General features: G+C 38.8%; 1 protein-coding gene across 7 annotated transcripts in view; it reads left to right on the forward strand.

Moving 5' to 3' along the window:
• The window catches only part of LOC114844028 (disks large-associated protein 1-like), a 64970-nt gene extending 57567 nt beyond the window's left edge, over nucleotides 1-7403 (forward strand). For 6 of the 7 annotated variants that reach the window (XM_029131031.3, XM_029131028.3, XM_029131030.3 and 3 more), the window contains 6 exons: nucleotides 1462-1507; nucleotides 2039-2320; nucleotides 3417-3549; nucleotides 3967-4058; nucleotides 4188-4340; nucleotides 6975-7403. In XM_029131031.3, the coding sequence (XP_028986864.1) occupies nucleotides 1462-1507; nucleotides 2039-2320; nucleotides 3417-3549; nucleotides 3967-4058; nucleotides 4188-4340; nucleotides 6975-7199 (931 nt within the window). In that variant the 3' untranslated portion in view covers nucleotides 7200-7403. Of the gene's footprint in view, nucleotides 1-1461; nucleotides 1508-2038; nucleotides 2321-3416; nucleotides 3550-3966; nucleotides 4059-4187; nucleotides 4341-6356; nucleotides 6943-6974 lie in introns of those variants that run through there. The other variant, XM_029131036.3, reaches the window with a different exon arrangement.
• Nucleotides 7404-13432: the final 6029 nt, after the last annotated feature.

The following is a 13432-nucleotide window of genomic DNA, read 5'->3' on the forward strand; positions in this document are numbered from 1 at the left end:
TCTGTGGCTGCTGCAGCTCTGCGTGGGGGGCTCTGTGTGGGCGGCTTGGGTCACAACACCTGCCCTCCTGGAACTGAAGGTGCATGGGCTCCCTGGCTGCTAGGATTCCTTCCTCTGCTTGCTGGATGGGCGTAGTGGCCGAGCCCCTCACATCACCCTGGCTTCCACAAGAAGCATTGTTCATGCACCAAAGTCTGCCTCACCCTTTGGGTGAATAATATTAAGCTACAGCCTTACTAACCTTGTAGTGGGACACTCAACACCTGAGCTGATAAACAGGCTTTCTAAACTGTAGTATAAGTAGTATCACTGGTACTTATCACTATAAATATTAATAATGTGTTAATATGATAGCTGTGATGTTGTATGTCGTGGCTAATATTAAGTATTATGAGATTATGTATAACAATGCATATATAGATATATGTATATGTTTGTATTAGTTTGTGCACATACCTGAACACTATTATTGGTATTAATATTAATTTTAAAGGTAAAGCACAGTACAGCAGTTTTTTTAAATATAAATGCATCAGCCCCCCCCCCCCTTGCACACACACTCCAATGCACAAACTCAACCTGTCCACCAGCACAGCGACAGAACACATGTTTAGGATTGGCTAAATAAGACCAAAAGTAAACCATTAATCAAGAAGAGTATATATATTTCTTATATACTCCTCTTGTAAAAGCAAAACTGTCCAGCATTCAGACTAATACAGTACATGCTGCTTGTTGAACTGCTGGACAGGACGAAAAAAAAAAGATGACACCAAGGTTCCTTCAGTAGAACCTAAAGCCACACAATGTCATCAAGTAACAATCTGATTCAATAATGTGTCTCTGTGAGTTTTAGATCCAATTATAATAACCTCAGTTTTATCTGAATTTATTTCTGATCAGGGCGTGCAGGATTTGATGTATTTTAAACAAGTTAAGAGTTTGTGTAGTTGATTTTGTCATATGGTCTCATAGTGTCGGGTTGTGTTTATCTGACAACACAGAATGGCTAAAAATTCTAGGTCAAATATATGACTTGAAATGAGTCTCGGACTACATGACAGAGTCTGTAGCTTGACTGTGAAGTTCTCAGCAAACAGAGTAATGATTGAGGAATAAACGTGAGGCAAAGCAGAAATCTGCTATCATCTGGTGAATGTGGCTCAAAGTACTGGAGGCAACAAAGATTTTAAATACACAAAGACTCCTCTCAGAGATCCTGTTCAAGACAGCTGCTGCCTGGTTTTCAATGCGCTGTATAAAGGCTTTGAGAGTCTGTGAGGTAACACCACTGTTCAGCTTGGCATTTGGAGATCCGGGTTCAGCAGGAGTTTTAGATTTACCTGTTCTAACATCACATCAAATATCACTATTCTGAACATTTCTCCCATAACCTGTATATATAGTCATTTACAAAATTGCACATTGGAGTCTAAGCAGTTGTCTCCGTCTTCTTGTCAGGTACCGTCGGTTCCAGCGATCCAACAGTGTGACAGCTGCTGTACAGGTGAGCTTCCAGTGCTGCCGTTGTAGTACAGTCACATAAAGTCTTGCCTGCAATGACTGTTTATCCATTTTGTTCCTGACACAAAAGTTGTGTACATTTCTATGAAAGGTAGTCAAGAAATGTGGGGGTAATTGTTTGTAAATCCAGTATTTACAGGTGCAGTCAAGTCAAAATTATTCAACCCCTATTGCAATTTGGTTTGTAAGGAAATATTTAAAAGGAATTTTACAAATTTGCATTACAAATTCAACACACTGTAAGGTTTGCTTTGACCGTAAGGTAAAAAAACACTATAATTAAATAATTTATCAGTTCTGTGAGCTACTGGACTCAGTTACTTAAATAGACAGGTGGTTAAATTGTTCACTGCTGGTTTGTGTGTTTGAATGTTTAATGTTTCACCAGCATCTGGACATTTTTATTATACAGTATATGTGTTAGCACACAGATTCACGCCTCTAGTGGCGTGAATGGCCATCTGTCTTTAATGTCCCTTGCTAGACATTGAGTTCTGGTTATTACCATTTGTAGGCAGATCTCGACATGCCAGATTCACTGGACACCCCTCTGGACTCCCCTGAAACTGACATGGAAGTCTTATCATCTGGCGTCATCTCCCGGCAATATTCCCACGATGCCAACCCCTCCACCGTTAGCATCCAGGGCTCAGGGAATCACTACCACGCCTGTGCCTCCGATGACTACGAGGACGTGGGCTTCGACCCGTCCATCCTTCCCCCTCCTGATCCATGGATAGACAACGTAAGCGATGACCCTCTGGATGTCAACTTCAGCAGCTCTGCTCTGCTAGAGGTGGGTGGAGGTTTATTGGTTGTCGTACTAGAAATCAAGCTCTTGGCAGCAACTTATATTTTATTTTTAAACAAAATCATGAAAAATATTAGCAAATTTTGAATGTGATGGCAGCTACACGCTACGCAACAGTCCTGGACTTTTGTGTCAAGATCCACCAATTCCTTCTGAATCCTTTATTGATGTACTGTAGACTAGCAACCATGTAGTCTTTATCCAGCAGGCACACAACCAACTTTCAACGTTGCAATATGGTTGAAAGAATGTCAGGTGTTTCCCTGATGTTGATATAACACGTTAAATGTTGTAACGTGCTGTAACCCAGCAAATAACATTGTCCCATCAACATTGATTCACCTTTCAAAATCAACACATAATCCAAATAATAATTACAATAATAATAACAATTACAAAAATAATTATGACGTTGATTCAACTATGATTCAACGTTGAAATGCCTGCTGGTTGAATGAGTTGACTATCTGGAGACGATTTGTGTACTATTGGACATTTGTAGGCATGTCTCTCGTCTAAAATGTGAATTTAATGACTTTCTTGTCCAGCTGCAGACGTAGGCTAGTTACAAAATGAACGTATCAGTGTTACCACACGTTCTAATCCATGTTGGTACATCATCATTTACTGTTCTTAGAAACAGAGACTTGAACCAGAGTTTATTTAAACGGTAATTGTATCAATTATTTGAATAGACTATGCTGAACTCAAAAACTCTGAACGAGGCAAAGAGAGCTTGATGACAAAGATGGTAAACCAAACCAAAAACTGAACAAACTCCAGACATCTCCTAGTAATGAGAGCATAATTGTGGTAGAGTGACCTGACAGAACTCCATGGAAGGTGATGCATCCTGTTCTGATGACAATTGATAATTGGTATAGTTAGCAAAATGGCCCCAGTACATACTCAGGGGGAAGAGAGTGAATGGTGAATAACATTTTTAAAGTTAACATACATGAAGTGGCTGGTGAAGTTATATATAATGTTTGTTCATTTCTATACCACTGGTTGTGTGAACTTGTCCCCAACATACAAAGTCCAGCTGTTTCACTACAGGTTGTCACTGTGTGAATGTCAGGTGGTGCATCGGTCCGTGTGTCAGAGAGACGGACGCTGGTTCCTCAAGCTGCTGCAGGCCGAGACGGACCGGATGGAGGGCTGGTGTCGACAGATGGAGCACGACCAGAGGGAGAACGACCTACCTGAAGACAGTGCGTCATTTTAACTAACAGTCTGATCTCAGTAGAACACACCAATGATCTGCAGCATCAGCTTTGGCTGTGTCATTATCACAGTAGCATACTGTACCAACCTAAAAATGTCTGTTTTGAGAATAATATACAGAATTATATAATACGGTGGTGCAGTGGGTAGCACTGTCACCTCACAGTGAGAAGAGTGTGGGTTTGATGGATGGATGAATAGATATAATATAAAGTCTTAAGTTTTGGTTTTATTGTTTTGCAGTTTTAACCAGTATTTGTTATTGACAGTACCAAGTTTACAGTTACAAAAATGTACCTGTTATGAGGTAAAACATGGCTGAACACCGGCTAAGGAAACACACTCATGAATCTGTAGCAGGTCATAAGTGTGCATTATAAACTCAGCTTTATTTGTTCTGGTAGTTCTGGGGAAGATGAGGAGCGCAGTAGGAAGCGCTCAACTTCTGATGTCCCAGAAGTTTCAGCAGTTCAGGGAGCTGTGTGAGGAGAACCTGGTGAGTGTCACTCAACCCAACACAGTCTAGGACTAATGTGCTCCATCGATTATTCTCTTCCATTCTTGGGTGTGAAGGGGCAGATGGGCTGATTGCACCTTTATATGTTTACATGTTCCTTTACTTTAGAACCCCAATGCTCACCCTCGTCCCGTGGCCTCGGATTTGGCTGGTTTCTGGGATATGCTTCAGCTGTCAATAGAAAACATTAGTCTCAAATTTGATGAGCTTCACCAGCTCCGAGCCAACAACTGGAGATCCCTCGAAGCCTCCGACAGAAAGGTACCGACAGTGTGACCGTCATTCCTGCCTCCAGGCTGACCTTTAGTTTGTGCTTTTCTGTTCTCATCATGGCTTCAATGTATTCATTACACAATTCTCTCATTTGTCAAAAAGCTCTGCTCTGAGTACATAAATATACTCATATACTTAAATACTTTAAATACACTAATTGTGGTCATACTTTAAACTGCATAATATAAAACACTGCAATTTTGATGTTATTCCCCTCCTCCTGTTCCCCTCTTTGGCTCATGAATGACATGCAAAGATGTTTATACAAACACATTACAGGGTGATACACAATAACAATGAATATATTTAAGTAAATAAGACTTTTAGGTCTACACAGACCCTTCCTAACCTGTAGCTGAGCATTAGTTTTCATTGGTTCTGATCACACTTTCAGACATTCTCAAGCGTTTTAAATTTGCCCTTGTTGAACGTTAACAGGTAAAACTTATCAAGTGAAAGAAAACCCACAGCCCAGAAAATGTATTTTTAAAATGCATTAGGATGGAGGATGGCTGAGGATTGAGACTCAAACCAACTGCTCCCACTGAAATCCACCCATTAATGAAAACACCCCACCACTCAGAGCAGACCATCAATAGCCTGCTAAAAGTAATGTACCAGACACAGGCGGTCACTTGATCAGCTCTAATTATTGCTTATGGGGAAGATTTGCAATTTGTATTTATGTAGTTACAGTATAGTTAACCAAATAGGGTCATTGGTGTTTAAGGTAGAAATAAGCAACGCAGCCTGATACAATAACTGGTATTTGTTACGAATTGTGTCCTTGATTAAAGTTAAGATTTCTTTAATGGAAACAAGCAAATTAAGCTATTAAAGAAACCAATGATACTGCAAAATGAAAACCAAAAATAACCAGGAAACCAAAATACTCTAACAAAAACAAAACACAAAACACAATGTACGACTTAAATCTTACCACCTAACTAACCTGAATGGCTTAACATAGTTGAACACAAAGTGCATGATTAGTGGTAGACAAGGTTGCCCAAGGATTTCTGCTGAACCAAAGCTAAACAAGAAGGATACATGACTTGACTCTAAACTCATCTTGCACACTGTGACTGACAAAAAACCAATAACATGTTCAGGATCAAACCGTGACAGTCACACAAAGTCCCCTTTCCATCGCCTCCTCAAAATCCCTGCTACCCAAAAGCAAAAACTGTTCATGCAACCAGTAAACCCCTTAGTGTGTAATCTAGACCGCCGCAGACATGGGAATGTTGAGATTGGTACTGTGAGTCTTTGAGTGGGAGTGGTCCAAAAGCAGACGTGTTGTATGACAAAAGAGGGAGAGCAACAAAAGGGCTGGAAAGGCCAGCCCTGGAATCCTAACACATGAGCATAAGCTGTCTGCAGTAATACTGTAGTCATCTTATGCTCAATACTAAAACTCTGTTTAATGCCTTATTGTTGTTTATTATTTCAACATTCTAACATATCTGTCAGTAAATGCTGTTGTACTGCATCACATCTTATGTTTCATGCTGTAGCTGAGCTGCAGTGACCAGGGGCCCGTTTTAAGAAGGAGGTGTGGTTGAAACTCTGTGTTTGTTGCCCCCGAAATGAGGAAAACTCAGAGTTCAATTTGTTAAACCTCCGTTTTGAGACGGCCCCTGGAGATGTGGCAGTGACTTTGTGCCGCCTTCTGGTAGAAACTAGCTCACACCCACAGTTTTTGGTCCAGTGCAGAAATAAAAATATTAGTTGGCAATGTCAGGGTACAGAGGGGGCGGAATGAAAACATCTGTCATTGTCATTTTTTAAAATGATTAAAATGGCCACAAAGCCTCACTTGCAAAGGAAACAACAACAACAATAATACTAATATCAATGACAATGAGGATGATGTTTTTTGACAGATCTCTCAGCAGCATCTCTTCTTCTCGTGCATCATTCATCATCAGATATTGAATTTGCTCAGCTGCTTCCTCATTTGCTCTCATGTGTCTTTTCTTTTGTGCTTCTTTGTGTTGACAGTGAAGAGCCTTGCAAACTGCCACGCATCAACCAGCATAACTGCAATGCCAACAGCACAACAGAGCCTGACACCTCTGGGCATTCACTGAGCCATCATGTCTGTCTGTCCATGTCTCCTCTGCCCTTCTTTTCTTCCTGTGTGTGTTTGTGTAAGTGTAAACATGTAAAGGACAGTTTGTTTGTGTGTGTGTTCAATGTTCCATCGTCATGAATCCTACATATCACTATATAGAACCTCAAACATACAAAACATGTGAATGCTACAGAATCTCACTCAGATGTTCACCTTCATGTTTTAATTTCTGTCAACAAAGACACTATAAGATTTAGGTTTAATGTGATGTCAAATTGGTCTCATCAGACCAAACTTTTGCTGCTATAACTTTTCATGATGTATTAAAAAGTTCATCTAACTTACATGCATCAAAAGTCTGCTGACGCACACACACACACACACACACACACACACACACACACACACACACACACACACACACACACACACACACACACACACACACACACACACACACACACACACAAACACACACACACACACACATGCACACTACTCTTCCTGAAATGTTCTGCTCCCCCCCTCACGTGTTCTGACAATAGGATCGGCGCCTTCCACCTCCTGTGCCAAAGAAGCCACCCAAGGGCCCACACCACCACCCACCTCTGGCCAGAGATCGCTCGCTGGAGAGCTCAGAGAAACAGCGGCAGGAGGCCAGGAAGCGCCTGATGGCCGCCAAGAGAGCTGCATCTGTTCGACAAAACTCAGCAACGGAGAGCGCCGACAGCATAGAGATCTACATCCCAGAGGCCCAGACGAGGCTATGAGGATGCTCACAGGGACATTACACAGGACTGAGTCCAGGAGCAGGACAGGTACCGGCTGGGAAGCAGTTTATTAAGACCTGTGCAGTTGATCATACAGAACCTCCCTGCATTAAGCTATATAGAACACACACACACACACACACACACACACACACACACACACACACACACACACACACACACACACACACACTCACAAAAACATCTTTGTACTTACATTAAAGTGCTAGACTAAAAGTGCTACACTAAAAGTTACACTAAAGGCAGATGTCTAACCTTTGCTCTAATCCAAACCATAACCCTTAAACATGTCCTCACTTGGTAGAAAACAAGGTTTTTGGTCTACACTTTGATGTAAATGCTAGGTACACACACACACACACACACACACACACACACACACCATAGTCTGGGGCTGTAATTGCTTAGATGATGCTTCTGAACAGACACAAGAAACTTTCAAATTTTCATACTTTCATACTCATGAGTTTCATTCATTGTCTTCATAAATTCATAAATTTGCGACACTTTAGTTATGAAGTCCAAAAATAACTGACTGGTCCAGTTGTTAAGATGCTGAAGCTTCACATGTATTTTTCTGCCTTTATCTTTTTGTAAAGCCGACATTCCTTCACTGTAGCGTTTTTCAACCATTTTCACTGAGAAGCGATTTCATTGTTGTCCACAAAAACAACAGAACCCAGTTTATCAGCAGACACAAATCTGACCCAGACACAGGAGCTTCAACTCTGTGACGCTTTCATGTCTTTTTGGGGATTATTGAAAATATGAATCACTGGCTGAGCCTGAATCCTCCTGCCTCTAACCTGCAGCAGCCATTGACCTGGACCCGCTCATCCCCATTCACACACTTTATAGTGTTCAGTGATGGGATGTAGGCACATGTAGGCTATGCTGCTTTTCAAGACGTCTGTTCATACAGTATGTAACACGTACAGATACAGTACGCTGCCGACTGGTGGCAGCGTGTCATCATTCATGTACAGACCACATCATTGTCAGGGCACTGACCTCCCAGCTGGACACACAAACTATGATGACTGCTGCTCTTTCATCTCAAGCGCTTTCTGCATCCCATCATTTCTCTGGAGAACAAAGGTGTCATGATCAGTCATGATCAACTTTCTTTAGCTCTCTTTCATATAGAAAATAGGGATTTGCTTGAAAACGGTCTAATGGATAATGTGGACGTCGTCTCAGCATATTAGCAACTTAACTTTTAATAACCAAAACGACAGAAATATGCATTAAGCTTTTAATGCAAGCATCTCAGTATAACCCACACAGACTAAGTGAGACGCCAGTAGTGTGATACTATGATCAGAACTCACACTCCACAGCACCGTAAAATGCGCTTAAGCAATACCTATTACAGAGGGAGCGCTGACTTTGTAATGTAGGATGCTGTGATTAAAACTACACATTTGAAGGAATAGAGAAGGAATAGAAATTGCAATTCACAATACAAAGCTGCATTTGATTACTGACACCAGATGATTTTGTAGTGACTTCAGTGACTATAAAACAGGAGCCTCACGTCCCTGAGCCGAGTGATAAGCTGGTTAATACAAACCACCAGAGACACGATGAAGAAACACTGCACCTCTGAAATGTGACAGAAAGTCACGGTGACATCTGTGACAACATGGCTGTGTTTTCTACATTTCTGTAATAGTTTTTACTTCAGGGGTCAAACAGATCTACGCTGACACAGGCAAAGTGACATTTCTTCACATGTTGTGATTACCATCCGTAACTCGAGTCAGACATTATTTTCAAGTATTTCAGAATAAACTGCTCTTATTTTTCCCTCAAGTCCTCTGAGGATTCCACTTGAAATAATCATAAATGCATCTTAGCTAAAGTGCAGTTCCATCACTAAATGTGTACACACACACCTGCACACATACACACACACACCTGCACACACACACACACACATATATATATATATATATATATATATATATATATATATATATATATATATATATATATATATATATATATATATATAACGTATATATATATATATAACGTATATATATATATATATATATACGTTTTCCAGGAAGGAGCCGTTCATATTTAGAATTACTGTAAGTGGAAAATAAATGTTGAGAATCAAAGTGAGGAACTTCACTCAACCAAAAGTCTTCATGTACTATTCATTTCATATACTGTGACAAAGCCAGAAATGACTGTACATCTGGATGACTGGATGAGTACTGATTGAAATATTCAAGTTTTACAACTGTTTTCCTTCTTGTGCATACATTAATGAAAGTATGTCTGATTTGTTACACTATGCAACCAAAGATTGTCATTGATTGTTTCTTATTTCAAATCCATATGACACATTTTATCTTTCCTGCATTTTACTGGTATCTCCTGCAGCTACAAATACTGTAGGTTTGTTCATTTCTAAGAGGTCCAAGTGAAGTCAAAGTCATGTCACCTGGCTGTACTTCCTGGGAGACTGCAGCTTCAGAGCAGGAAGTGAATCAGATTTTTGTTTACTCAGTAAGCATCTTAAGACACAATAAAAGCCTAGGCTTTCTATCACCTTAACACAAAATAAGGGGAAAGGAAAGTGATTAAAACACTTACCAAGGTTATGTTAAACCAACATCATTGGGACATTGAACATACCTGCACAAGAAGCTCCTGTCTGTGAATTGACACAGTTAAGACTCCGAATGGAGAACTCACAACAAAGGGAAAATGTTTGTTGCCAAGATCATTTTCTTCACACCATTTCATGTTGTGTGATGTGTGATCATGTAATAACACCATTTATATTACTACTACTTGTGCAAAAACGTTGTTGTGATGAAAAGTCTGGGGAGCAGGATTCACAGGCTTCTATAGATGATGATGCTGATGTGTTTTTAATCAAAGTATTCTGTATTTTTTTCTTACTTTTTAAAGATTCTATGATTAGTAGTGTGTGTGTGTGCGCGCGCTTGTGTGCGTGTGCGTGTGTGTGTGTGTGTGTGTGTGTGTAATATTGTACAGGATCCTATTACCTCTGTGTTCAAATGAGGATGACAGTGAGCCATATTCAATGTGAAACCCCCTATGAGGAGGACAGGGCCATAGAAGTGCTGAGTGAGTTTCCTACTTTTGTAACTACTTACTGATTCATAGAGTTTGTGTTCCAGTAGCAAGCTTACTGTGGCCGTAGAGCAGGAACAACAGGATACGAGTGTTAGCATGTGCACATGGCCAATCTGCTGTTTTATTGACAACAGCATTGTGGGCTCCCAGTTTGAGCCTGTGTTTGAGACTATGAGGCCAAAGCAAACAATTGTGAAACATGGTCCAAAGTCTGTGGGTCATGAGGACTGTTTATATCAAAACCAAACCTAAATTGGTATGACTTCACAGCTAGTATTAAACAATACAGTGATAGTACAGCAGGAATATCAGGTCAGATAAAACCTAGTAATAAAAGAAATATTCAGGTAATCACAACGTAACTCTGTGAATATTTCTGTAATAAAACGAAAAAGCATCCTGTTAATAATAGTAATAACTGGGTAGAAGGATGTTTAAGCAATATTTAGCTAGTAGCAGATCAGAACCACAATCATGAAAGTGTGAATGAATTATTATCAAGCCATTGCCCCAATGTTAAAAAGTTATAGGGTGATAAATGATAAACCTCTACATTTAATTGGCAATTCCTTTTTATAATTTTACACTGCTGTGGTTTGCCTGTGTCTTCAACATTTTAGCTTTATTGCCAATCACGTGATGCAACATCAGTACATTGAATTTTGTTTTCCCTTTTATTATTATTTTTTTCATAAACAACCCATACACAAAACGTTATACAAAGTGTAGGTCCATCTTCAAATTACAAACATAACCAAACAAATGCATTTACTCAATACGTACATTACACAACCAGTATTGATTTTATGAAATGTATTCTTAGTTAAAACCACTACCTAACTATTACCTAGTACCTACTTGCGTTCAATTCATTTCTAGTCAAATATTTTACATATTTTATTTATTTCAATATTTCATGTTGGACTTTTCACATGTGATTAATCCTAGGTAAATCCCACTGAATTTGTGATAGTTATTTTGCAAAGTGTTTGTTTTACAATTATTATTTTGAAAACAATGTCATTAAGGCTTTATTTAGGTGATGTCATTTTTATCAGTCATACTGCAAATCTATTAGCTTTGGACTTAATACTGCTGTGAACCCTTGACTCCAACCGTGGTTTGCTGGAGTGTTCTTAGGATGAGATGTATAAAATCAGGGTCTCCCAGTGATCTGATCTAATTTGATCTGATCTGATCAAATCGGATGAATGTGCTTCACGTGCTTCCTGAGTTCCTGTTTCCAGCCATTCCCTAGTAAAATCCAGTTGCCTCATAGAGTCATTCTGCATTAATTCCTTCACTTGTACCTGCGAACGATCTCTTGTGTTTGTACAGAACCTAGTTCAGGCTGTTTCCTGGCGCATGCGGACACAATATTAGTACTTATCAATCTATATCTAAGTTGAAAATGTATTTGATTTATCCATGCTCTTATTTATTGTTTTTTTAACTATGAGGTTTTGTTGAAGTGATCTGTCATGCTGACCTTTGGTTGTAATGTAAAGAGATGATTATATGTCCATAAATATTGATGAAGCCTAAATAAAATTATCTATGAAAACTGTAAACTATCAGCTTTTCTTTCATGGCTGCTCTCTGCATTTACAGTCCCAGCAGGCACCCAGCCGACCTTCAATGTTAAAATAGGGTTGAAACAATGTCAGTCAGGGAGATGTGATGTTGATGTAACATTTAAAAAAATGTTAATTCTAACGGTTGTAAAAGGGTGACAAATACTGATAAATCAACATTGACATATAGTTGAAATACTGTCAGTTGTGTTTGTAACGTTGATGTAACGTTGAAACGACATTTTATGCCAACGTTGGCAAAAAGGTTGACAAAATACTGATAAATCAATGTTAACATAAGGTTGAAATAATGTCAGTTGTTTCTGAGGCATTGAGAAAACGTTGACACAACGTTTGATGTCAACAACTGTGAAAAGGTTGACAAAATACCTAATGGTTGTAAAAAGGCAAAAACAAAAACTTACTTGAAATTAAAAAAATATTAATGTTAAAATGACAGATTGTCTTCAACAAATATTATTAACCAGGCTTTATTTACTGTACATGTAAATAATAATTTAAATTAATTTTTTATTTAATCATGTAATTTTTTAAGCAAGGTTCTGGTCATCATGCATTTCATTTGAACTGTTTTATTGAGTTCTCTTCATAGATTGTATGTGGTTCTCATAATGACAATATCACCCAAACGGTGATGGGAGAGTGTGTACTGCAGCAGAAAGACACCGAGAAACTGTTTTGAAAAGAGAACGTCAACATAACAGCTATTTCTAAAAGGTAAGCAAAATTATTTAAACAAATTACTAGACTGTTAGTCGATGGTTATGTTTGAACTTAAGTGTCCTTAACAGAATTTTATTACATTGGTTTAAATATGCAGAATTCATGAAAATGATCTAAATGTGTGCTTTGATTTTTGTCCTTAGATTTTGTCATCACAACTTATGATACTACATCCTCAAATGTATGGAAAACAATGAACACATATGCACCAGAGTTGTTGGGTGGTGGTGGAACAAAGATATAACTTGGAAGTGTTTCTATTCCACTTCGTCTTCCAGCCGCCAGGTGGCGCTGTTTCATCCAGTGTTTGCGCTGTTGTTCATTTGTGGAGTCATGTGATTTTCAACTTTGGTTCTTGTTTGTAATAGCGGTAACTTGTTTTACATGTTTCAATTTAAATGACAGTGTGAGTTGCAATATTGGTGATGCTATATTTACCTGACTTTAATGTTATCTTTACATTTTTTATTTGCATATTTGTGGTGTCTGTATTTATTTAATCTTCAATGCTGGTCCATAAAAAAATTGCATGTGTTCTGTCCGAACATATTTTATTGGTACACAAAGGTAAACATGTGAAAGAAAGCAGCAGTATAAGACAAGATGCTAAAGTTACACAGTGTATGTTTATATGTATTTAACGTTTCCATTTCCTCTTATATTTGTGTGCAGCCAGTGAGGTATGATTATTTTACCTTTGTTTCCTGTCGTTCATTAATTTATATACTTGTGTTTTTTTTCTCCTGATAAATGCTTAGTGTGTTATCTGACGGT

The sequence above is a fragment of the Betta splendens genome, chromosome 17 (assembly GCF_900634795.4).
Source record: "Betta splendens chromosome 17, fBetSpl5.4, whole genome shotgun sequence".
Classification (NCBI taxonomy): Eukaryota; Metazoa; Chordata; class Actinopteri; order Anabantiformes; family Osphronemidae; genus Betta; species Betta splendens.